Source organism: Lepidochelys olivacea (assembly GCF_965140295.1).
Source record: "Lepidochelys olivacea isolate rLepOli2 genome assembly, chromosome: 8".
NCBI lineage: Eukaryota > Metazoa > Chordata > Testudines > Cheloniidae > Lepidochelys > Lepidochelys olivacea.
Genome location: NC_140418.1, coordinates 66488620 through 66511047, shown reverse-complemented (window position 1 = coordinate 66511047; position 22428 = coordinate 66488620). Strand labels below are relative to the sequence as shown.

The 22428-nt window shown below is 38.5% G+C and overlaps 1 protein-coding gene across 2 annotated transcripts in view; it reads left to right on the top strand.

Moving 5' to 3' along the window:
- The window catches only part of STXBP3 (syntaxin binding protein 3), a 46668-nt gene extending 24295 nt beyond the window's left edge, over positions 1–22373 (top strand). For both annotated transcript variants that reach the window (XM_084636080.1, XM_084636081.1), the window contains exons 7-19: positions 1919–2073; positions 4488–4578; positions 5950–6074; positions 7687–7791; positions 8409–8466; positions 8723–8788; positions 10874–10954; positions 11993–12131; positions 13586–13692; positions 15962–16060; positions 16911–16996; positions 19081–19229; positions 21105–22373. In XM_084636080.1, the coding sequence (XP_084492206.1) occupies positions 1919–2073; positions 4488–4578; positions 5950–6074; positions 7687–7791; positions 8409–8466; positions 8723–8788; positions 10874–10954; positions 11993–12131; positions 13586–13692; positions 15962–16060; positions 16911–16996; positions 19081–19229; positions 21105–21205 (1362 nt within the window). In that variant the 3' untranslated portion in view covers positions 21206–22373. The remainder of the gene's footprint in view (positions 1–1918; positions 2074–4487; positions 4579–5949; positions 6075–7686; positions 7792–8408; positions 8467–8722; positions 8789–10873; positions 10955–11992; positions 12132–13585; positions 13693–15961; positions 16061–16910; positions 16997–19080; positions 19230–21104) is intronic.
- The last annotated feature ends 55 nt before the right edge of the window (positions 22374–22428 follow it).

The window sequence follows — 22428 nt, the reverse complement described above, 5'->3', positions numbered from 1 at the left end:
TGCAAGATGAAAACAAATTGCTATTGCTATCAAAGTTTATTTTCACTGTCTTCATTGCATGACTGGGTTCAGTTGACAAGGAAAGCTTTTGTCATTCAGTGCAGCAAATGAGTTTTGGCTCATCTTAAGCAATGCCAAACTGCACTACTCACTATTTTGTAATACTGTTCTTCTTACTTGTAACTGGATAGGATTAGTTAAGACCCCAGAATCAACTAGTCATAGGGATATGGGAAGTCAGCAAGAGCAAACAATTCAGAGAATTTAGGATTCTAAAAGCAAAAAAAGACATGGTTAAATCTTACATTTAAGAGTAGTAGTATGAAGACACTGGTGAGGATAATCACCAGCTAGTTTCCAGCCTCTTTCATTGGTGGTTTTCGCTCTATCTGCAATAGTAGATTTGTCACTCACGCACTTCATATCAAAGGGGAAAAAAAAAATTAAATACTACATCAATACTGGCCAATATAGGGAAGCACACAAGGCCAAGAATCCTTGCTCCACTGTAGGAAATTGTAGAAATGTCTGAGAGTTACTCTTCTCACATTACTTTTCCTTGTTTTTCTGTGTACCTTCCCTTTCTCTGTTTTGCACACTGCTAGGGTGTCAAACTCTTGTACCCCAACTGATATGTGAGTATAGGAGTGTAGTGCCTCCTATTATTTTCTGGTAAGGGAGCTTCGTAACTGAAGGACTCCTTTCCCTCTCCTCACTACTTTTTTTATTGGGTGAGTCATGGGGTTGTAGTCATGGAAAGAGAATCTTGTTCCTCATGTCGACTTACACAAAGGGCTTTCATCACAACTGTTTGTCAGAGGGTTGTTTTTATTAAACTGCTTTTACCAAAAAAAGTTTTTGATGAAACATCTGCAGCCAAAGTCAACTTAGGGCTGTGAAAGCTTCAGTCTATTGTGGGATTTCACTATCCTGATCCTTCAGAGAACCTCTATCTGAAACTGAGAAATTGATCATTGGTTTTCTAATGTAAAAAGTAAGCAGAATCTGTACCTCTCTTCCTTTTGCTTTTTTTTTTTTTTTTCCTATGCCTTGGGATCAGGGAACCCTTCAGGTCTTTGTGAATCATAAAAATGCTCTTTACTGCATATTTGCTTGCTTGGCTGGCAGATAAGAATCTCCTGATGACATTCACTTAAGCCCAGTTTGCATGGTGATAGAACTGGGTAGAGTCAGACTTCATTCTGAGACAGGTTTGAATGGCCATGTTTTGCAAGAAGGAAATAAGCATTTTGCGCCTTTATCTGCAGAGGGAATTCTTATTTGGAATTTGGCGAGAGAGCCTGTTGATACAAAGATTGTGTGAATCTCTGGCAGCAACTTGCTTAACTGGGGAGCAGCCAGAAGAGTGGTTTTTAATAGTGTCAGAAACAAGTAAAATCTTTTGCTGAAGTTCTACAATTGTATGTGTGTAGTTCCCACAGGAGGGGCCCCCTGCCCCGACTATAATTTCTTAAATGTATGTCAGATTGTGGGCCTAAGCAGGTTTAACTGTGTCTCTTATTATAATCACTTTGGCATTGCACTGTATTGCTCCATGCCAGACATTGGATGGTATTTAGTTCTGACTGCCTCAGGTTCCTCCATCTGTACAGTAGTGAGCAGGTTGAAACATACAGTAAAGTCTATAAGGGAGAAGAGATAATGGAGGAAAGTAATAGAGGAAAGGAGTGTGAGAACAAGAAACAAAGATGAGCTCAAGAGGACAGAGAAAATGAAAGAGGATTGAAGTAAAAATAAAATGGTATCATTAGGCAATGTTAGCTTAGATATGTATTTTCTTGTGCATGCCTTTTTTGTTACAAAATGAGGTCCTAATCCCTCTGACTGTTCTTACACCAGATGTTATTTCTAAAGAAATGTACAATGCTAAGCTCTTTCATGGCTATGCTTTACTTAGGTATTTACTCTCGATGTCCCAGATGCATTCTTCTGCTGTTACTGTCCAACTGTGGAAAAGGCAAAGGGTAAAGATGCCATCATGGAAGCAATGGCTGAACAAATTGTTACATTATGTGCAACTTTAGATGAAAACCCAGGAGTAAGATATAAAAGGTAGGGCAGAAAATAGTGTTAAATATATGTAGGATTTTCATCGTTGACTTCCTACTTGTGGTGCTGTTTTGAAAAAACAATGTTCCATCTTCTGATATGCTTTTAATAAAAACATAATATTTGATCCTTAACGATAATTAAATAGGTTGGTATGAGTCCACATAGAGTAAGTGTAGTGCAGGTTGTTTTTGCTTCCCTTGAGCATTTGTCAACTTTTAGTAAATAGTCAGTCTCAGTGCTTTTGTTGCTGGTCACTTGCACTTACTGTCTCATTTGCTAGTGTGACATTTTCAGTACTGCTTTTTTTGGTGGGGGGGCACTTGCATGCATCCTGTTCCTCAGGTTCTGCATGTGTTTTACTAGTAACCCAGCAACAGAACTTCTGTTATTGAATTTGAGCCTAGGAGAATGTCTCCTTTTTTTGGGGTCCCTGCATGGATTTGGGACGCAACAGGAGCCAGAGGAGAGGGGAAACAACTAAGGTCTGAGGTGGGGGGGGGGGCCGTGCGGCGGCTAAGGAGCAATTGGAGTGGAGTTGAGAGTCCCCTTCCCTTTCTGAACCTCTCCAGAGAGCACCGAACAGTTGATCCTTGGGGGTCCAAGAAAGCTCCCAACTTCCATTCTCCTGGAGTCCTTTGTGGGTCAAGGGGAAGGATTTACACAATTGCTGTTGGGGTGGGAAATAGAGAGGCATGCCTGAGCACATTTGTGTTTCAAGCTGCCCATTCTCCTTAGCTGAAAAGATGATTAAAAAAATAAACAGGAGCAGAAAAAAATCTTTTAAAAATTAAAATGTGAAAGTTTAAAGATAACACTTTTTAAAAGGGTACTATACAGAAACTCAATCTTAAAAAAATAAATAAAGTTGTCCCTTTAGTTTTCATTCTTTTCATTGTGCCCAGTTTGGTGTAGTGAGTAGATACTCTGAGCTCTAGCATTGAATTTTTTAGCTTTTTATGGATGTCCGTCTCACCGGTAATTTTAAATCCATTTTGGTTTTGTTCTAATGTTGGTTGGTCTGCTCAGAGATAATTACAGTACAAGCACAGACTGGTTGGAATGATGCCATTTATTTAGATAGTATTTCATTCTCTGGTAAAATAGTTAAGCAAAAACTGCCTGCCTGCTGGTTAGCTGCTTAGATCTAAAGAAGAGCTCTGTGTAAGCTTGAAAGCAGAAGTTGGTCCAATAAAAGATATTACCTCACCTACCTTCTCTTTAGTATCTACTTACTCTTTCTGGAGAAAGGAGAGCCAGGAGGTCTGACTTTTATTCCTGGATCTGCCATAGACTTGGTCTATATAACCTAAGACTATTCTTTTAACTTTTCTGTCTGTCTCCTTGGCTGTAAAATTGGTAACATTACACTCACAGGAGTGTTTAGGACTTGGATCAATTCAAGAAAGTATTTAAGAACATGTTTTAAGTGCATCCCTATTCAGTAAAGTACTTTAAGCATATGTTTAAGTGTTTTGAGTAAGGATGCTCTTCTGAATCAGGGCCTAAATGCATAAAAACTTCTCAAGCATCTTTGATATTTTCTGGTCAAAGGCATAATAGAAATGCAGATCCTTAAATTTCTCTGCCACTTCAGCATACAGTCTAAAAAGCTATAATTTCCTATAATATAGTGGGAACAAAGTACTAAACGAGTTTGTGTTTTAAATAGTAAATTAAAAGTAGAAAAAGTTTCCTGGTTTTTTGTGTGTGTGATGAGCACATAACTTTTTACACACATTTTCAACAAGCAGCATTCTTTTACAGTTAAATGCCTAAAGGATTTTGACAGTTGAACCATAAAACTAAAAGCTGTTTATTTTATAGCATCTAAGCTAAAAATTACTATAAATCTGAATATTGTATTGTGGAACAAATTGTTTGTGGTTAGCTTTGCAACTAGAATTATGGGGAGAAACACTGAAATTTTTCACTCAGTATTTCTGCAACCAGAACTGAATAACCATCCATTTTTGTTCTTTCGCTCTTCTTTTTGACTATTGGGTATGCAGGTGAGACTTGCTGTCCATTTTTTTTTTTTTTTTTTAGCTGTCCATTTTGGTCTTGCTTTTTTCTTTAAAAAAACACCTGTGTACTTTTGTTTTGAGTACAAGATCATTTACGGCTTGATCATACAGATATGTGGTCTTGATAGGAGAATAGGAATGAAATTATTCACGTTGCTTAAGTGTGTTTAGGATTAAGCTCTTAAGCTGTTTTATGTCATAGTTGAGGGAAAGTACTGTAAATATGCATTTTGGCAAAAATGTGTTTTGAAATGTTTTAAAATTAAGTAGGAGTTCTGAAACTACAGATGTTTGAAGATAAGTAGTTGCATTATAGAACACTGACACTAAAATGTCTTATAACAGAAATTTAATAAACAATATTTGACTTTTTTTATTTTTTTCCTCCAGCAAGCCATTGGATAATGCCAGCAAACTTGCAGAGCTAGTTGAAAAGAAGCTTGAAAACTACTATAAAATTGATGAGAGAAGCCAGATAAAGGTAGAGTGAAAACTACATCCCATGTTTGCTTTATTTTTGTAAACAAAGGAAATTGTTAAAGGATGTTAGAAGACAGAATGCTGTTTTTAAAAAAAGATTTGGTTACTAAATACTGTATAGAAAACTGTCACCTCAATTGCTTTTTGTGTAATTTAAAAACAGGTTGGAAGAGTGGAAGATAACTTGTGCAGTGAGAAAACAGAATTGATGCTCTATGTTCATATAACAAGACATGGAGACATCCCACCTGGAGGAGGGTTGCCAGACTAGTAAATGGGTGGTGCAGATCAGGGAGAAAATGCATGATTTTGACTCATCCCACCTTTTAGGGCACTGGGTAAAGCAGAGGATTATTTCAGGGGCACAGTTTTCCCACTTCGGGATTCATGGAACTCCCATTGATGTGGGAGAACAGGGCTCTTAAAAATATGCCTACCATCCTTCATTTCTCCCACAGTAGCACCTAATAGTTTGTTATATGGGGTAGGTCATGTGTACAGGTGGCTGCATCCTTAGGCAGTAGCCCACTGACCCAAGCATTTCTGATTCCATTGCATTCAGCTCAGCCACAAGAACAAATGCAATTGAGTCCCTTTTGCCCACCAGTAGATACTCTAGTGTTTGGGGCAATGAGGTGGGCACAACCACCAAGAGACTGGGAGCACAAACAAGAATATAAGAGAAAATGGAGGGGGAGGGGAAGAAACTACTGATCTATTGGGGGGAAGGAAGAGCCTCTGATAAAAGGGTTGGGAATCAGTCATACATTCTGGGACCTCTGGTGCCACCCTGAATGCTCAGTCAGTTTGGTCCTGTGTCTTTCTGACTTGATCAAAGCCCTGAGGTTTTGTGATGCTGGTCTTCTAGTGACTCCTAAAGAACTTAGTTTTGAATCCACATCAAGATCAGCTGATGATCACATTTAAAACTGTAAGTTCTCTTGCTTGGTCTAGGATTCAGATAATATCTGTTTGTGTGTCAAGCCTAAGACATGCTTGTTTTCTGTTGCATCCAGTTCAACAGGGACTTTTGCTTTTGAAGTGAAAAATTAAAGGATTGTATTGTGCCTGAAAACACACTACATAAAAAACATCCAATATGAACTCATATGGTCTTTAAACAGAAAGCTGCCTCTACTTCATGGCTGAGAAGTAGCTGGGCCAGTTTGGTATAGCTAAAGACAACTTAACTGTAATGGGGTTTTGAATTACAAAAAAAAAAAACCTTGCTCTTGATCAGAGAATAAACCAGTCTGGCACTCTCTAGGATTTTCCAAGAAGGCTTAGAATGTGATTTGGTTGCTTCAAATAGATTTGGAGTGTTGTAGCTTTGTACAGTATGTCTTAAGTTTTTCTTCCCTTACGTTTTTAGGGTAAAACCCATTCCCAGCTGTTAATAATCGATCGTGGCTTTGACCCTGTGTCTACTGTACTCCATGAACTTACCTTCCAAGCAATGGCGTATGATCTGCTACCAATTGAAAATGATACATACAAGCAAGTATAACTTTTTGTATCTAAGTACTTCATTCTGACTTGAGTTTAGGACCTGTCTTTGATATCTGTTTTATTTGTAGTTATTAAAGGTGAACTACAAAGGGAATTATTTGTTGTTTTACTACTTTATGCTATGTAAAGATGGCTTCAGTTTATTTAAAAACTTTTTTCTTCCATCCTCTCTTTGCCAGAGATATTTGATTGGTTACATTGTCTTGCTAACTGAAGCTTCTGAGTGGACCTTCAAAGATACAGCCCCAGTAGTAAGACTAATGTGGCAATGGGAGTGTGTCACAGACGTATGGATAACTATGGCAGGAGGGGAAAACGTCCATAGCAGCAACAATTTTTGGCTTATCCTGTGATCAGAAAAATTAAGACATCCTATCTGATGTAGCTATATTTACTACCCTAATCTAAAAGTTTAATTGGTGACTAGCAGAGCTGAATTTTTTTATATTTATTGAAGTTGAGATCCAGGTATGAGCTCTGGAACTTGGATCTAATTTAGTTCGAGTCTCTTCCATAAAAAGACTGTCTCCACATTATAGCATAAGTCTCATAAATCTTGAATCTGCTTCCAAATTTGTTTGTCACAAACAAGTCGTCATACTTCTGCCATGCTATCAGGCAACCTTTGTGGGATGCATTTCAGATACATAGTTCTTTAGCAGATTCTCAGATATCAAATGGAAATTTACAAGAGTTTCAGAAATAATGCTAAGCTTGCAACATATATTTATATTCTTACGAGTCTGAAACTTATTGGTTAGATTTTTTTTATCCAGTCGGTAGAGCCACTATTTGATTTTTTTTAAATTAAGTTTGTATTTTTCTGTTATTTCTACTGGCTTCTGGTTTAACCACTATTTGTGAGTTTCTTCAACTATATCCAAATATAAATGAAAGTGTTGTGTCGCGAGATACCCAATATGCATCATATTCCTTCTGTTCACAGAAAACTACTTAATAATTGAAGTCTGTGATGTTAAGCATGTTAGCTGTCAATTTGTGGAGTAATTAGTCCACAAAAGTCTGTTCTGTAGCTCTACATAGTTTGTAGACAGAAGTCCTTCTGCACTTCAAGAGGTATATAGACTTCCAATGCTATCTAGATTTTGTCACCTCCAAAGTGTTTGACTTTGCACTCAACTTCAATTCAAAAGGGAAAAATCAAAAACCTAGAGAAATGAAAGTGCATGTAAATCTGTGTGTGGGGGGTGGGGTTTTTTGTTTTTGTTTGATTTTGTGGGGTTTTTTGTTTAAACCAACAACCTACAGAATATTCAAAGGATAAGCCGGGATGGATTTCCAACCTTAGCTGAAATTACTGCAGAAGAAAATTATTCTAAAATGGATGTAATTTTGCCTTAATTATTAAGGACTTCAGATCAGCCTTAACTTTTCCTGAGTATTATGCATAAAATATGGTTAAAACAGTACCTATTGTTTCAGAACCACATTTCTTTTTTTAAAAAAGAAATAATCTTTGTGCATTACCTGCCAATGTTAAAAATAGTTATTTTAACTTTTTTATTCTACGTGTTCAGTTGCTTTATGTAAAACATGCATTGGAAATATCTAATTTCACAACCTGATTTCCTGTCTGTAGATATAAAACAGATGGACCCAGTGGAAAGGAAAGGGAGGCAATTCTGGAGGAGGAGGATGAGCTCTGGGTGAAAATTCGGCACAAGCATATTGCAGATGTGTTAGAGTATGTGACTACGTTCTTGATGTTTGATATTTTATACATTTCGGGGATATTATTTAATTGGAAAATACTACAGTAATAGAATTGACAAAGGTATAAAGACAGAATAATTATAGAAAGATTACAGATTTGTAAGGGGAAAAGATTAGCTGGTTTGGCCAGCTAGTAAGGGAGAATAGTCAGTATGTACAGCCCTCTCAGTGGTGTACACATTAAATTCTAGTATCCAAAAACTGATGTTTGCAAAATAACGCAAATGTACGTTAAGCATATACCAATATTTATTGAAATCCTTTATAAAAATAATTTTAATTTCTATCTTTCAAAGATGATGAGACTCCACAATCTTCATCTAAATTTTGAGGAGGAAATTTAGAATACAAGAAGCACTTAGCTTTGCCATAAATGGAGAAAAGAGACTTCATTCCCATCCAAAATGAGTATTTTTGCAGAATGGAATACCAAAATACCTCATTTTTCACTAAAAACAGTTATGATAATTGGAAACCATAAATCTCTTGAGTTTACTACTTCATCATACTGTTAACTTAATAATTTTAATTTATAAATTACTTGTTTCAGATTTTAAAGCATTCCTTTACTTTCTCCTAATCTGACAGGGAAATTCCAAAACTTTTGAAAGAAGTTTCATCAAAGAGAAAAGCAACAGAAGAAAAAGTAAGAAATAGTTACTTATTACTGACTTATTGTTAAAATATATATATATATTTTTAATATTATTTGCCTGCCCAGTGTATTTTTCAACTAGGTCAGTTAAAAGTTCTGTTTGGCTATTGGTTCTTAACCTGCCTGAGAAATTGATATGAGTTTCTCAGTTGTGAAGTTGGGAAATCCCAGCCTCCAGCAGTAAGGGAAATAAAATTTATTGAATGAGAAACATCAGTTGAGTTTAAACTGTGTCCTCTTTTCACAGTTATCACTAAGTAATCTGGCCCAGCTAATGAAAAAGATGCCCCACTTCCGTAAACAGATTACCAAGGTAAGCAGCATCCTGTACATTGCTATGCTTTTCTTGTCAACTGTTCTCACCAAATAGTATCTCTGGTTTTACAGGCTATATTTTTATGATTTTAATTCAAGAACCCAAGGGTGGAAAAATCTGTTTTTTATATTGAGCTTTTGTCGTGCATGTTTTCATGTTCGGTGCTTCATATTTTTCTCAGTGAATACATTTTTTGAGGAGTAAGTCCACTTCCAAGTGTGACGGCTTTTTTTGTCAATATGAAATGTTTAAGCCTTCTGTTGGATGCATTCATACTCTTTAAGTAAACTAATGCACTTGGATTATGATTGTAGATACCTGTCTGAACAGCTAATGCTTCATAGTATTGCTTTTACTTTCTCTTTATATAGCAATAATGAATGGAAGAAATGTTTCAAATTAATAGGATCAATACACAATTAGTATATTGTCAAACTGAACTTTACACAATGGTATTTTATTTACTTAGTAAAGATTCTAAAGTTAAGTAGTGTAAAATGCAGCAATTAAAACTGAAATGAAACCCCTATCTGCAAAAATACACATCTAAAGGAAACGACTGAAGCATGATCATGTTCTCACTTGACCTGTAACCATAAATTAACAGGTGTGGTTAATCACAAACCCACTGCAGAATCTTCATGCATTATGGAAATGAAAAACAAAGACTGAAAAAGATGTACTGCTGTTGCACACATTTCCCTTTAAAATGTTCTGGACTCCTGAGTGAGATCAGGTTCCAGCCAGTTGCATGTCACGACTTTATCACGTAAGCTGGTTGAGGGAAAGAGGTCTCGTATAGATGAATCATAGTACCTAGAAGTCGGATAAACCATCTTTCTTTGTGAATGGCACTCTCCTGGTGCAGACTTTGTTTTTCACTCCATGGAATAGAGTAGTGACATTGCAGATAGAGACTAGCAGATGATAGAACTTGAAATTCTCAAGTGAAATTATCTAATCAAAAACACCTAAAAAAGAACCTTCGGTTGTGGTTATAAAGCTTCTTCATCTTCTATTTTTGGTAATGCCTTCAGTCAAAAAACAGCAACATCCAGGGTCATAACTTGCATTTGATAAATTTTATTATTTCTAATATTTAGAAAATCATATTTTGTATCTTAGTTATTTGTGAGAAGACATTCTAATGGGCTAGAGTTTGAGATAATCCAGATGAATTTAATGCTCTGTAATGATCTCACAGCATTGAAATAGTCAAATTACTGGGAAAGATTGGTTTTGGTAAAGGCATCTTTCAAAATTCATAATCATAGAGTGGCCTTATACAAAAGCCTAATGGAATGGCATCAGCTTGTAATCAGTCACATTGTGCTTTTCTGGAAGGATGTAAGGGATTAGTCAAGTAGGGTGAAGCAGTCACCGGAAGCTAGCAAAATATAGAATCCTAAACTAATTCCCATATCCTAAGCGAAGGTCATAAGTCAACACTTCCCTATTTTAGGCCACAAGGTTTTTCACTTATTGTAGGCTGATAGACATTTTTCGAGAAATGAGAAATTAGTAAAGGGGGATGGGGAACCTCCGATTCCAATAATTTCATTGTAGACTTTGTAACTAGAATTTGATCATCAACATTAATTTAGACAGTCTCTTCCTCCTTGCACCTTAATCGGACTGATGGATGTTATGGAGATATGTGAAGACTAGGCTTCCTAAATTCCATGTCTTTGGGACTGATCTCCACCTTGTCAGGACACCGCAATTTCTGCTTAGTGTTTTACTGCCAAGACAGGTCATCTAAACTGTATTTGGCTGTAGCTACCAATCACACAGATTACCACCTTCCTTAACCTGAAGCTGTCATTTATAGTCTTAACAAAACAAACAAAAAAACCCACATGCAAAAATGTTTCTGCCTTTGAAAACCTGGAATTTGATCCTTACTGCATAACCCATCACTTGTTCTAAGTGAGGGGTAAAACACAAGCACAAGGTGGTTACAAAATTAAACTCAGCTAGTCAAAAGATGACTCTGTAACTAGTAAAAATGAACTAAATTGTACTCCTGCTAGGACTGAACTATGTGAAAAGAAGTAAGTTACGATGTTTGTTCTCTTACAGCAAGTAGTCCATCTTAACATAGCAGAAGATTGCATGAGTAAGTTTAAATCCAGTATAGAAAAACTGTGCAAAACTGAACAGGTATGTGAAAGTCATTTGTGTAAATAAAATCTAATGTTTGCAGACTATGCAGAAATAGTCATTTTCATAACACTAATTTTGTAGCTTGTATCTGCCTTTTTCATGGTGGATTTTTTTAAATTTTCTACTCTGAGTAATCATACTGTAAGACTTCATCCCCAAGGTTTCTATCCTGTCAATATTTAAGTCTCTGTTAAAAGACCTACTTTTGCCTATGAGTAATCTAGTTGACCTTCACATTTTAAAAAAAATCCCAATTTGTTTTTCACTTTCCCTAATTTCTTGTCCAGTTATGTCTCACCTTATATTATGAGCGCCTCAGAGCTGGTACTTTCCCTTTCTGAATGTCTAGAAAGCATGTTGTATACTGTGGGCACTACCATAAACAAACAAGCTAATGCTGTTAACCTGAAGTATGAAGTACAAAATCATATTTAAAATGTTGTTTAAGCTTATTCTTTAATATTATGAACATAAAGACTCTCTTACAATAGCAAAATATAACATGGATATGATGATTAACTTTTCTTATAGTGGTCTTTGGTCTGGAACTTGGTAATACAACATTAAACAAAATCTGACCAAACATTTACAATAGTTACAATGTAAAAGCTCTTTAGTTTTGAAAATGTTGATACTCAGGCTGTTAGTTTCATCTGTACAGACAGGGCCCTTACTGACAACTGTGTTTAATTATAGCTGAAATTCTTTGGCAGAGCTGTTTTCTATCAGGATTTGACTGGCCAGCGTGGACTGTCAAAATTGTTTTGCTACAGGGTTTAAAAAATACAAGCTCTGATACCACAGTTGCAATACACAACTATAATAGTTGTTTCAATTGTATAGACAAAGGACCTTTGGTTTAAGTTCAGTGTGAATAGTCATTAGTGAAACTCTTCCATCACAACCACTATGATGATGATGTTTGTAAAGTTAGTGGTAACTAGCTTTTTGCTGGAACTAAATACAGAAACACACACTGATGCTATTTGTTTTAATGACTGGTCAGTAAGACCACTTTGTTTTCTTTTAACTTAGGATTTAGCTCTTGGAACTGATGCAGAGGGCCAAAAAGTGAAAGACTCAATGAGAGTCCTCCTTCCAGTTCTACTCAACAAAAGCCATGACTCTTATGATAAAATAAGAGCTATCCTCCTTTATATCTTCAGCACAAATGGTATGATAAGTTGCTTTGTTTTTCAATATGTTATAGATTTCAATACTAGGTTTTAGTGCAGCGGCCAACACTGGGTATGGACCAGTCGTACTAGGCCATGGCAGGGTTAAAAGGAAATGCTGCCCATAACTTGTAGCCTCTTTCTCCCAGATGCCTCTTGAAGAGGTTGCTCATACAGGGCTAGAAGTGATCCAGCACAACGAGCAAGCACATTTATTTTTTACAATAGATTATCTGAGCAGCATCTCAGTACTTGGGATGTGGGATATTTTCTTGAATTCTTCCTTCCTTACCCAGGTCAGTGTTTAGAGGATTTGGGATGGGATTTGCTGTTAGGTGCATCCTGGGAATTGGAGTGGATGGGGAAGAGTGGTGACAGAAACTGGAGAGGAGAATGCATTCCTGAGCTCTCAATCATAAGCATTGAGTAGCAGAAACTTAGATAATGAGGTTTGACTTGCCTTTGCTTCCACCTCCATTTCCCCAAAAGTGAATTATTTTTCCAAATGGGACCTTGGAGCATCAAGATCTGCTGTACTGGACCCAGAAATGTACTAATTGCTGTTGGAGTAAAGGAAATAGAGGCTCCTATAGAAATTTGAATGTATTATCAAAGATTGGCGTGAAGTGACGACATTTGAATTTCCAAGTACACCTCTATCCCAATATAACGCGGTCCACAGGAGCCAAAAAATCTTACTGTTATATGTGAAACCGCGTTATATCGAACTTGCTTTGGCCCCCCTGCTCCTTGTCCCCTGACTGCCCCCTCCAGAGACCTCTCCCTACCCAACCCCTCTGTCCCCTGACTGCCCCGACTTCTATTTCCTCCTCCCTCCCTCCCTCCCCCCCTCCCCCCGACAGGCACTCACTGGCAGTGGCGGGAAGCGGAGCAACGTGGCCCTAGCCGCGGCGTTCCGCTTCTCGCTGCCAGTGAGTGCGGAGAGGTTGGGGAAAGGATGCTCGTCGGTGGCGGGAAGCAGAGCGCTGCGGCTGGGAGCTGGTGGAGTGGAGCGGGCTGAGGCCGGGCTGCTCTGGTTCTGCTGCTGCCGGTGGGGGGGGGGGGGGGGGGGTTGGGGGAGAGATCCCTTCCCCCGAGCAACAGGGCTGGGGTGAGGGAAGTGGAGCGGGCTGCTCCTGACCCCCCGCTAATCACCAGGGCCACTCTGGGTCTGCAGGGCCCCCAAAAGTTCCCACCCACAGCTCCTGCCTACCAGGCCCTGGAAGCCTGCTTTACTGCGTTGTGTGCGAACCCATGTTATATCTCCTTCAGATTCTGAAATAATGATAAATTTAAAAGGATGGATTTATTATGAACTATCAAAGAAATATATCCTAGTTTTAAATAATCAAAAATCGTATCATGTCTGGGACCAAGAGCTAATTTATCTTAAGTATCAGATGGACTTTTTAATTCAAAATCTAACTTACTCATTTTTTCTTTGTGGCAAAAGGAACTACACAAGAGAATTTGGACAAACTGATCCAGAATGTACAAATAGAAAGTGACAGTGACATGATAAAAAATTGGGAATACCTTGGTGTACCTGTTGTGGTCTCGGTAAGTGTTAAGTGCTGAAGGCTGGAATGTTGTTGCTGTGGTAATGCTATTTAGGGGCCACTTAGCTGTTCCAGGTACTTAGTGCTGCTTTTCTTGGAACTCTGATGATATTAGCCCTAGCAGACAATTCAGCCTGCTAATTCAGCAGGCCTTGGTGTTACTCATAAAGAAAGATCACAGGCATGGTTTGGTGACAGAGGCACTCGGTTTAGTACCTTCAGGCACAGTACTAGCATCTCATAGGAGCTATGGGTACACTAACACGAGTGCCCAGTGGCAAGGAATGGCTCAGTCAGCAGCAGGAATTTCTGCTGTCCCCTTGGCTGCACAAAGGGATAAGGCAGGGGTGGGCAAACTTTTTGGCCCGAGGGCCACATCTGGGTGGGGGAATTGTATGCAGGGCCGTGAATGTAGGGCTGGATCAGGGGGTTGGGGTGTGGAATGGGGTGCAGGAAAGGGCTCAGGGCAAGGGGTAGGGGTGCAGCAGCAGATTGGGGGCTCACGGCAGAGGGTGCGGGAAGGGGCTTAGGGCAGAGGGTTGGGGTGCAGGAGGGGTTTGGGGTGCAAGCTCGAGCCTGGCACTGCTTACCTCGAGTGGCTCCAGGGTGGCAGGGGTGCGCAGCGGGGCTAAGGCAGGCTCCCTGCCTGCCCTGGCCCAGCGCTGCTCCCAGAAGTGGCCAGCATGTCCAGCAGTGGCTCCTGGGGGTGGAGTAGAGCAGGCGGTTCCACCATGTGCTGCCCTCGCCTGTGGGTACCACCCCCGAACCTCCCATTGGCCGCAGTTCCCCGTTCCTGGCCAATGGGAGCTGCGGGGGGTGGTGCCTGCAGGCAAGGGCAGTGCACAGAGCCCTCTGCCCACCTCACCTCCTCCAGGGGCCACAGGGATGTAGTGCCAGTGGCTTCCGGGAACAGTGTGGAGCCAGGGCAGGCAGGGAGCCTGCCTTAGCCTCACTGTGTCACAGGGCTGGCAATCTCGTGGGCCGGATTGAAAGCCCTGATGGGCTAGATGTGGGCCGTAGTTTGCCCTCCCCTGGGTTAAGGCAAGGTTCCCCGACGTTTATAGACCTGAGACAACTTATGTACCACCTTACATGTTTCATGACAACTGCTTGTTACCTCCCCCTGTACTTTGCTCTAGATGTCTCAGGAAAAACATCCTTATTCATCACTTGTGTCAAACCCTCTTATCTGGTGTTAGACAGGATGCACCTGGGCTAAGTTTTTGGAATGTGTTTGTACACACTCACTCACTCAATCTGTTGCTTCTTAGGAATGCCTGCGTTTTAGCAACACTAACAGTATTTTTGTCAAGGTCACATATCCGTGAGTGTACTTGTAAGCATCTACTTTAATACATGGCTCGACTTTGGTTCACAGCCTCTAGTTCAGGCCTCAGGTCTTGCACCAGGTCGAGTGCTTCAGGCTCTCGCTCTCCCCTACAGTAAGAAATACTGCATTTTTTTCATTTAGCTCTAAGGCTTTTTCTGCAACTCTTAATGTGGCATTCCACACTTTTCTTGGGAGAATCCAGAAGTTACAGAAGTTAATTATTTTGTTAGGAATTCTTGAGAAATTCCCACTGCTAAAATTTGTGACATATGTAACTTTTAAAACAGAGTGCTGGTTTTACACTCGATAGTTTTCAAAGTAGTATCTAACATTTCTGCAAAAATCATCTTATTTTGATGCAAGTTGTTTATTCCATAACTCATCAAAGTTATGCAGGCTTTGAGTATCTAATGTCTGAACTCTACAGTTTTCTTACTTTAAATGATTAGATTCTTAAAATTAAGTATATGACAGGCAGTCCTAATAGTAACCAAAAAATGCAATTTTTTTGTTTTGTAACTTAATCATACTTCCTGGAAAACGCTCTTTATTCCTGTTTCACTGTTCTATCAAAGTATATAGGTGCCTTACAATAAAATCTAGTACAGGGAGGCAGACAGGAGGTAAAGAGTTTGGGGACCACTGCTATAAATCCTAGGCTCCAGCAGCTGGGCAAGAATGATATGTGGAGATCCATTAGCTTAGCAATTGTATTATATACACTTCAGTATTCAAACAATCACTTTTTTGGGTAAATATCAATATATCCAGCTCTTTTCTTCTGAAATAGAAGTTTTCAGTACTTAATTTTGAACATAGTTTGATACACATGGTGCAATATTTCCTTAGAACTTTCTATTTTGTTGGGATTGATTTAAAAGAAATAGTATAATAAAACTATAGCCTCTTTTAAAATAAATAAATAAATCTTTTTATTTAGTCTGCTTCTCAGCAACGTAGACAATCAAGGAAGGACCGCTCTTCAGAAGAAACATTTCAGCTTTCTAGATGGACACCTGTTATCAAAGATGTTATGGAGGTAAACTAAGAACATGGTTGTTTCCTAGGTGTAATATAGAAATACTCTTAAGTACTTTGTAAGCTAACAGTTTATCCAAGATCTTTTGAAATGGCAGTTTAGAAGTTGAGTTAATTACATTTTATGTTCCATAAAATTTTCTTAAGAGGAAAGTTCTTCAGACATGTGCACATAACCACTAAATTTCTAGTTAGTATATTAAAATAGAAAATTAAATTTATAAGGTAAACTTAGTTTTAAGTATAACTGGAAAATAGTTTAAAGCTAGCTGAAGCAAATTAAGGTAGAGAGAGACATTTGATTTTCCTCTCCAGTGGCTGATAGTTTTGATATTGGGTTCTTTAAATTAAACGTGTGTGTGGTGGATCTTTAGACTATAGTTTAAATGTTAAATTCATGTAATGGATGCCATTAGTGACCTGGGAAATCCATGCAAAGTCAGTAATGTACTTTGTATGTCCCAGGTTTCTAAAGACATACATAATTTCTTTGTGGAGAAATTAAGTAGGTTAATGCAGCTATAAATAAAAAATCAAAGTTGAAATCTGAACAATTAAATCAATGTGTTAAAAATTAGTTAGAAATTACTTCCTTCTGTTTTTCTTTCTCATCATGATACATGGAGTCTGTCACAAATTACTTTCAGCACTACAGTAATTAAATATAGATCTGGTGTGGTGCTTAGTCTTTTTCACAGTAGGAGCACTGGTTCTTGTGAAATCTGTTTTGACTTGATTGAAGTTTTAAACCAGACAGCCTTGTCAGGAGTTGAAACACTATACATATACAAAACCCCATAAATTTCAAGTTAACATAACTGGTTAAAATGAATGTTTTTTTTCCCTTCCAGGATGCTATAGAAAACAAACTAGATTCAAAAGAATGGCCTTACTTTTCCCAGTGCCCTGCAGCCTGGAATGGTTCAGGGGCAGTAAGGTAAATTGTTACAATTTACGTTCAGAATAATAATTTACTATTCTCACTGTATTTTCTTGCGTGCATTGTATAATTTTCATTTTGAGAAATAATGCACGCTAGGGGCCAAAGTAACTATTTAGTATAAAATCTACTGAAAAGCATTTCAGTTCATCTGAAATGATCTGTGGAGCTTAGCTGTTTGACCAGGGGTTCTCAAACTGGGGGTCAGGATCCCTCAGGGGGTTGCGAGCTGTCAGCCTCCACCCCAAACTGCGCTTTGCCTCCAGCATTTATAATGGTGTCAAGTATATAAAAAGGTGGTTTTAATGTATAAGGGAGGTCTCACTCAGAGGCTTGCTGTGTGAAAGGGATCACCAGTACAAAAGTCTGAGAACCCCTCTGTTTGACCTTCAAGCTAGTTACTTATATAGCTCATAATTGTAGTTTGAGTGCCTCTAACATATTTAAAATAAAACTAACCTCTTTCTCTTACTAGAATTAAGTCACCTTTTTGGAGAGTTAGCTTGAGTAGTTTATAAGTGGTGGTTTGTATATGAATTGTGTGTTGTGTGTGTCTGTATTAGGCTGAAGAAATGGTTTTTTTGCATTTAGTGACCACTCCCATCATTTTTTTTCTGAAAAGAGTGAAGTCTGTAGGCTAGGTCTGAGTTTTGTGAAAGTTCTGTCTCCTGTACTCACAAGCCTCTCCTTACTGAACAATTTAGTTATCCTAGTGGAATTTAACTCTTGTGGAAATTGGTGGCTCTCTAGAGAGAGAGAGAGGTGATCACTGGTAGCTAGGTCCAGTCCCATGGAAGTCTTCAAATAGCAGTGACCTTCAGATTAATTCTGTATTCAATGGACAGCTAGCATTGGGAGTATAGTGGAGGGGGGTGGTGCTGTTTATATGTTCAGTGAATCTTTGCATAGTACTGGTTAAAGCTATTTTCAATGTGTGGAGTCAGCCAACATTGATTATTGCAGCTCACATCTATCACAAATGTTGATCATTGTAGGCAGGGTCTTTGTCTGTAGGATAGGTAGGGGCACAATTTTCTGGCTAGTCACAGATTTGAAGTTGGGTGTCTGTTGGGGCATTAGTAGTTTGCTGACCTATTGAGGTCAATGCAGGGCAAATGTAGAGACTGAGACCTAATAGTCCTCCAGCAGCTGTCCCACAATGTCAGCAGTCTTTTTCAGTATTGGCCAGACACCCTTCATCATGGTGCTATTTATAGCTAGGTATTGAGAAGGCTAGAATGGTGATGTTTGTCTGACTTAAAGGAGATGAACCTTTTTTGGGGAAAGGTGTAATTGGATCATTTGGATTCAGAATTTTCAAGCTTCTCTCTGAGAAGTGTGTGTATGTATATATAAAAAACATTCTCACTTGTATTTACTTTTTCCTTTTGTGATAACTGTAGTTTTAGACTTGTATTTATGGTGTAGAACACTTTTTGTCAAAAAAAAAAAAATTAAGTAATGGCGACTTCCCTTTGTAAGTCCTCCAATTGTAATTTGAGTCAAAAGATATTTTACTACACAGCTGTGAAAAATACTTGTCTAATTTTCTTAAGTTTTCCTGAAATGGTTAATTGGTCAGACTTGCATGGAAATTTTCTGAGACCAAGTGGGTAAGATGGTATCATCTTGTTGGACAAGCCTCTGTTAGTGAAAGAGACAAGCTTTTGAACTGCAGAGTTCTTCTTCAGGTTTTGGAAAGGTAGTCAGTATCACAGCTAAATATGAGATGAACAGATTTGTTTAGCATAAGTAACTAATACACATTCTAAGGGACCATGGAAGGTGACATAGCCCATTAACACCTCTGCTGTCATAGGGCCAAAAAGGGGTTAGTGGCTTACAGATTGTTGTAATAATGAAGACCCTGGATTTATGGCTTAAGACCATGATTTTTTGTGTCCAACAAAGTTATGAATTTAAGCTCCCAGTCTCATCTTTTGAAAGCTATAGCAATACTGCAAACATGGAAATTTTCTGTCATTTTTTACTAGTACATTACACTATGTGGGTGATGAAACTAGATGCAATATATCACTGTGCTTTTATGTGCTCAGTTTTTTTTATGAACTATTTTACAGTGCTCGCCAGAAGTCCAGGACTAGTTACCTGGATGACCGAAAGAGTGGTTCAAAGCTGATCGTTTTTGTAATTGGAGGCATCACATACTCTGAGATGCGCAGTGCTTATGAAGTTTCTCAAGCCTACAAATCTTGTGAAGTTGTTATTGGTAAGCCTGTCTAGGGAAGAGGACATAGTAGATGAGGTGCTTCATTTGAGGCTAATGATGTTTAGTTAAGTGCATATTTGAAAAACAGAAGCATATTTTTCTGTGTCCCCTAGGTCAGGCTAAAAAAAGCATCAGATGGCTACTATGCTCTTTTGAAACTGCATCCAGTATCCCTAGATCTGAATTGGTCCTTTATGGCTGTTGTCCTTAGTTTCTTGGTCTAAAAAGACATGTTCCCTCAATTACCCTGAAAATCCCTAAAGAAAAATTTGTAACCAATGTGAGACAATTCAGACCTCAGTCTTGCTGCTGAAATGTAGTATCCGAATTTCTAAATTACTGAATCAGATGTATGACTCACAGGAGTCATGCCACTGAATCGCTAAAGGTATGCATTACAGTGAATCTCCTAACTACTATTTTTTCATATTTGCATTCACTTGCATCTAGCCCATTACTGAACTTGTTGCAGTTACTGTTACCAGCTGAAACTGGAAAACACAAACCAGAGTAGTGCAAAAATATTACTGACTTAGAAAACTTTTCTGCAGTAATAACTGAAATGGCTTCAGTTTGGCCCAGAATTTTTGGCAGCATTCTTCTAGTTCTAGCGAGGGGTCAATCATTTACTTCTGATGAAGTCCACATAACGCTGAGAATTGTAGTGGGTCCTGGCTGTTTCAAGACACATGCCAAGAATTGATCTTACCAGTATAGATGCTGCAGGAATTATTGGAGATAGTCCATCTACCAGCTGCTGTTACTCTGTCTAGATAGCCATTAAAAATCTTATCATATGCATCAGAGGAGTAAAACTTCACAGTTTTAAAATAAAAAGTCTGATGTCCAGAGCTGACTGAGCTGTTGCTCAGAGAGGGCATAATGGTGGCTGCTATTGTCCCAGACATCACAAGAAGGAAGACAGGACACCAGGAATGTGATTTAACTAGGCTGCAACTTTAAGTAACACATCAGGAAACCATCCAGCAGCAACTCATCCAGTGCAGGTCATTTGTCGTCTGTAATCTGTTCTACTTGATGAATGGCTGCCATCAGCTCCCCTCCCCCACACTCTGTTTAACCTGATCCTAGCACAGCTTCTGGGACTCCATCACCTCGCATGAGGGTTAAGGGAGTGGGGAAAAGGCATCTCCTTACTGTTCCAGACAGTAGAAGCCCAGCCCCATTCCCTACCTTCTTTAGGAGATATCTCCTAATTTGCTTCCAACTCGGGTTTATCAGAGAATCCTGTTGAACAATAACCTGCATTGGGCACCTGCAACATTGTGACAAAATGCGTTTTACAACCTAGCCAACCTGTTGCCTCCCTGGGCTACTGGGAGGCAGGCAAAAAAACTACTCCTCACTGCCCAGGCCACTCCTTCCTAGCCCTTAAAAGGGGACTAGCAAGGTACCCAGAGCACAGCCCCAAACCCTGGTCGTCCTCTAATACCAAAAGTGGGGGAGGGAGGAGGAGATCTTTTCTTCCTGGTGCTCAGATTATGGCAGCTGTGGGTATGTGGAAGCAAATAAGCTGTACAGAAGAGCACAGCCTATTGAGTACTGATTCTCCACTTCTCAAACCTATATGGCGGGGGGGGAGGCGTGGAATCCTTGAAAGGCCCCCAAGGTTTTGGTCTCCTGCTGACAGTCAAAGCCACCCCTACCTTGGGGTGGGAGGAGCATTTGCTTCCATAATCACTGCATGTGCAGCATCAAAATCATTAAAGTAAAGCATTTTAAACTACTTTAACGTATGAAAGGTGCAATAAAAATACTTAACATGCAATTTTGATTTGGTAGTGAGTCATGCTGATGTCTGCAAATCATACATAGTTAGCTGCATCCATCTAAAAGTGTGTTCTGTTTTACCAGGCTCCACTCATATTTTGACACCCAGAAGACTGCTGGATGATGTAAAGACGCTTAATAAACCAAAGGATACATTTTGCATTAAGGATGAAGAGAAACTGTAATGTTCACGCAGTACTATTTCAGTAATGATTAACTAAAAATTTATTAAGAGATCACATAATATAAATAGCATGTAAATATTTTAATGGAATTAACTTTTCTGGTGATGTATTTGGGACAGTACACACCCTCAACTAATGGAGTATCTTTTTATAATTTAAATTTGCTGCTTTTCTTTTGGGAGTTAAGGGCAGGAAGAAGAGGGGAAAAGTGTCTAACACTTTGTTTTTATATTGTATTGGGTATGGACACCATTTCATGGTAAAGTGCTTTCTGAAACTGGCATTTTTACCACTGCAACAAATCATTGTAGAATTTAAGAAATCCTCATGTTTGTGTGTATATGTACTAATGGTTTTTTCAGTAATTATGATAGCTTTCTATGCTGGAAACCGGAGAGGTTTTCTGAAACTGCCATAAAAGTACCTAGACTTAGAAGTTTCAGAGGCAAAAGCTGTAAATATAAGCATATGGTAAGATAAGTGCAATGTCTCTTGCAATATGTAAAATTCAATTAAAACAATTTATATTAAAAATGGAAATTTATATTGTCTTGTGAAAAATCCTCGGGTAAAATATGACTGACTGACTGGTGCTTTCAGATGGTAGATTGTGAGGGGAGGGGAATTAATTATGGAAGTACTAAAAGAAATGGTTTTACTTTCAATAAAGAACTCCGGAGAACGTGCTTGTCCATCTTATATGAAATGTTTCAGTGCATGAACACTACTGTTTAAGACTTTCCCCATGTTGTTCACAAAAAAAATAAGCAGCTTTGATTTATTAAAAAATTTCCCCACTATTGTGTGTGCATGGTACATCTATTTTGTAAATTGAGTTGCTTGTGAACTAATCTAATGAAGATTTCCTGGTGACAATTCAGATACTTCTAAGCCAAGTTTTGGGGGAAATCTCACTTTTTCTACCTTTTTATTGCCACTGCATTGCAAAGTACCCCCCTCTTGTTTGTTCGTGTCATGTGGGCAGTGAAATACTCCAGTGTATTTTTTTTAAATAAAAGAGTGGTTGTGAGTAGTTCGTCAGGGTGGAGAAAAATCATTGTTTGTCAATTTCAAAATTTAATTTTAAACAGGTTTATTTTTAAAAAGGAAAAGTATTTGAAGTGTAAACTTACTGTAATTAACCATTTGAATAAAAATATGCAGAAAAGCTTTTACTTTTGGTCTCCATTTAGTTGGCAGATGCAGAAGGAATACTTGTCTTT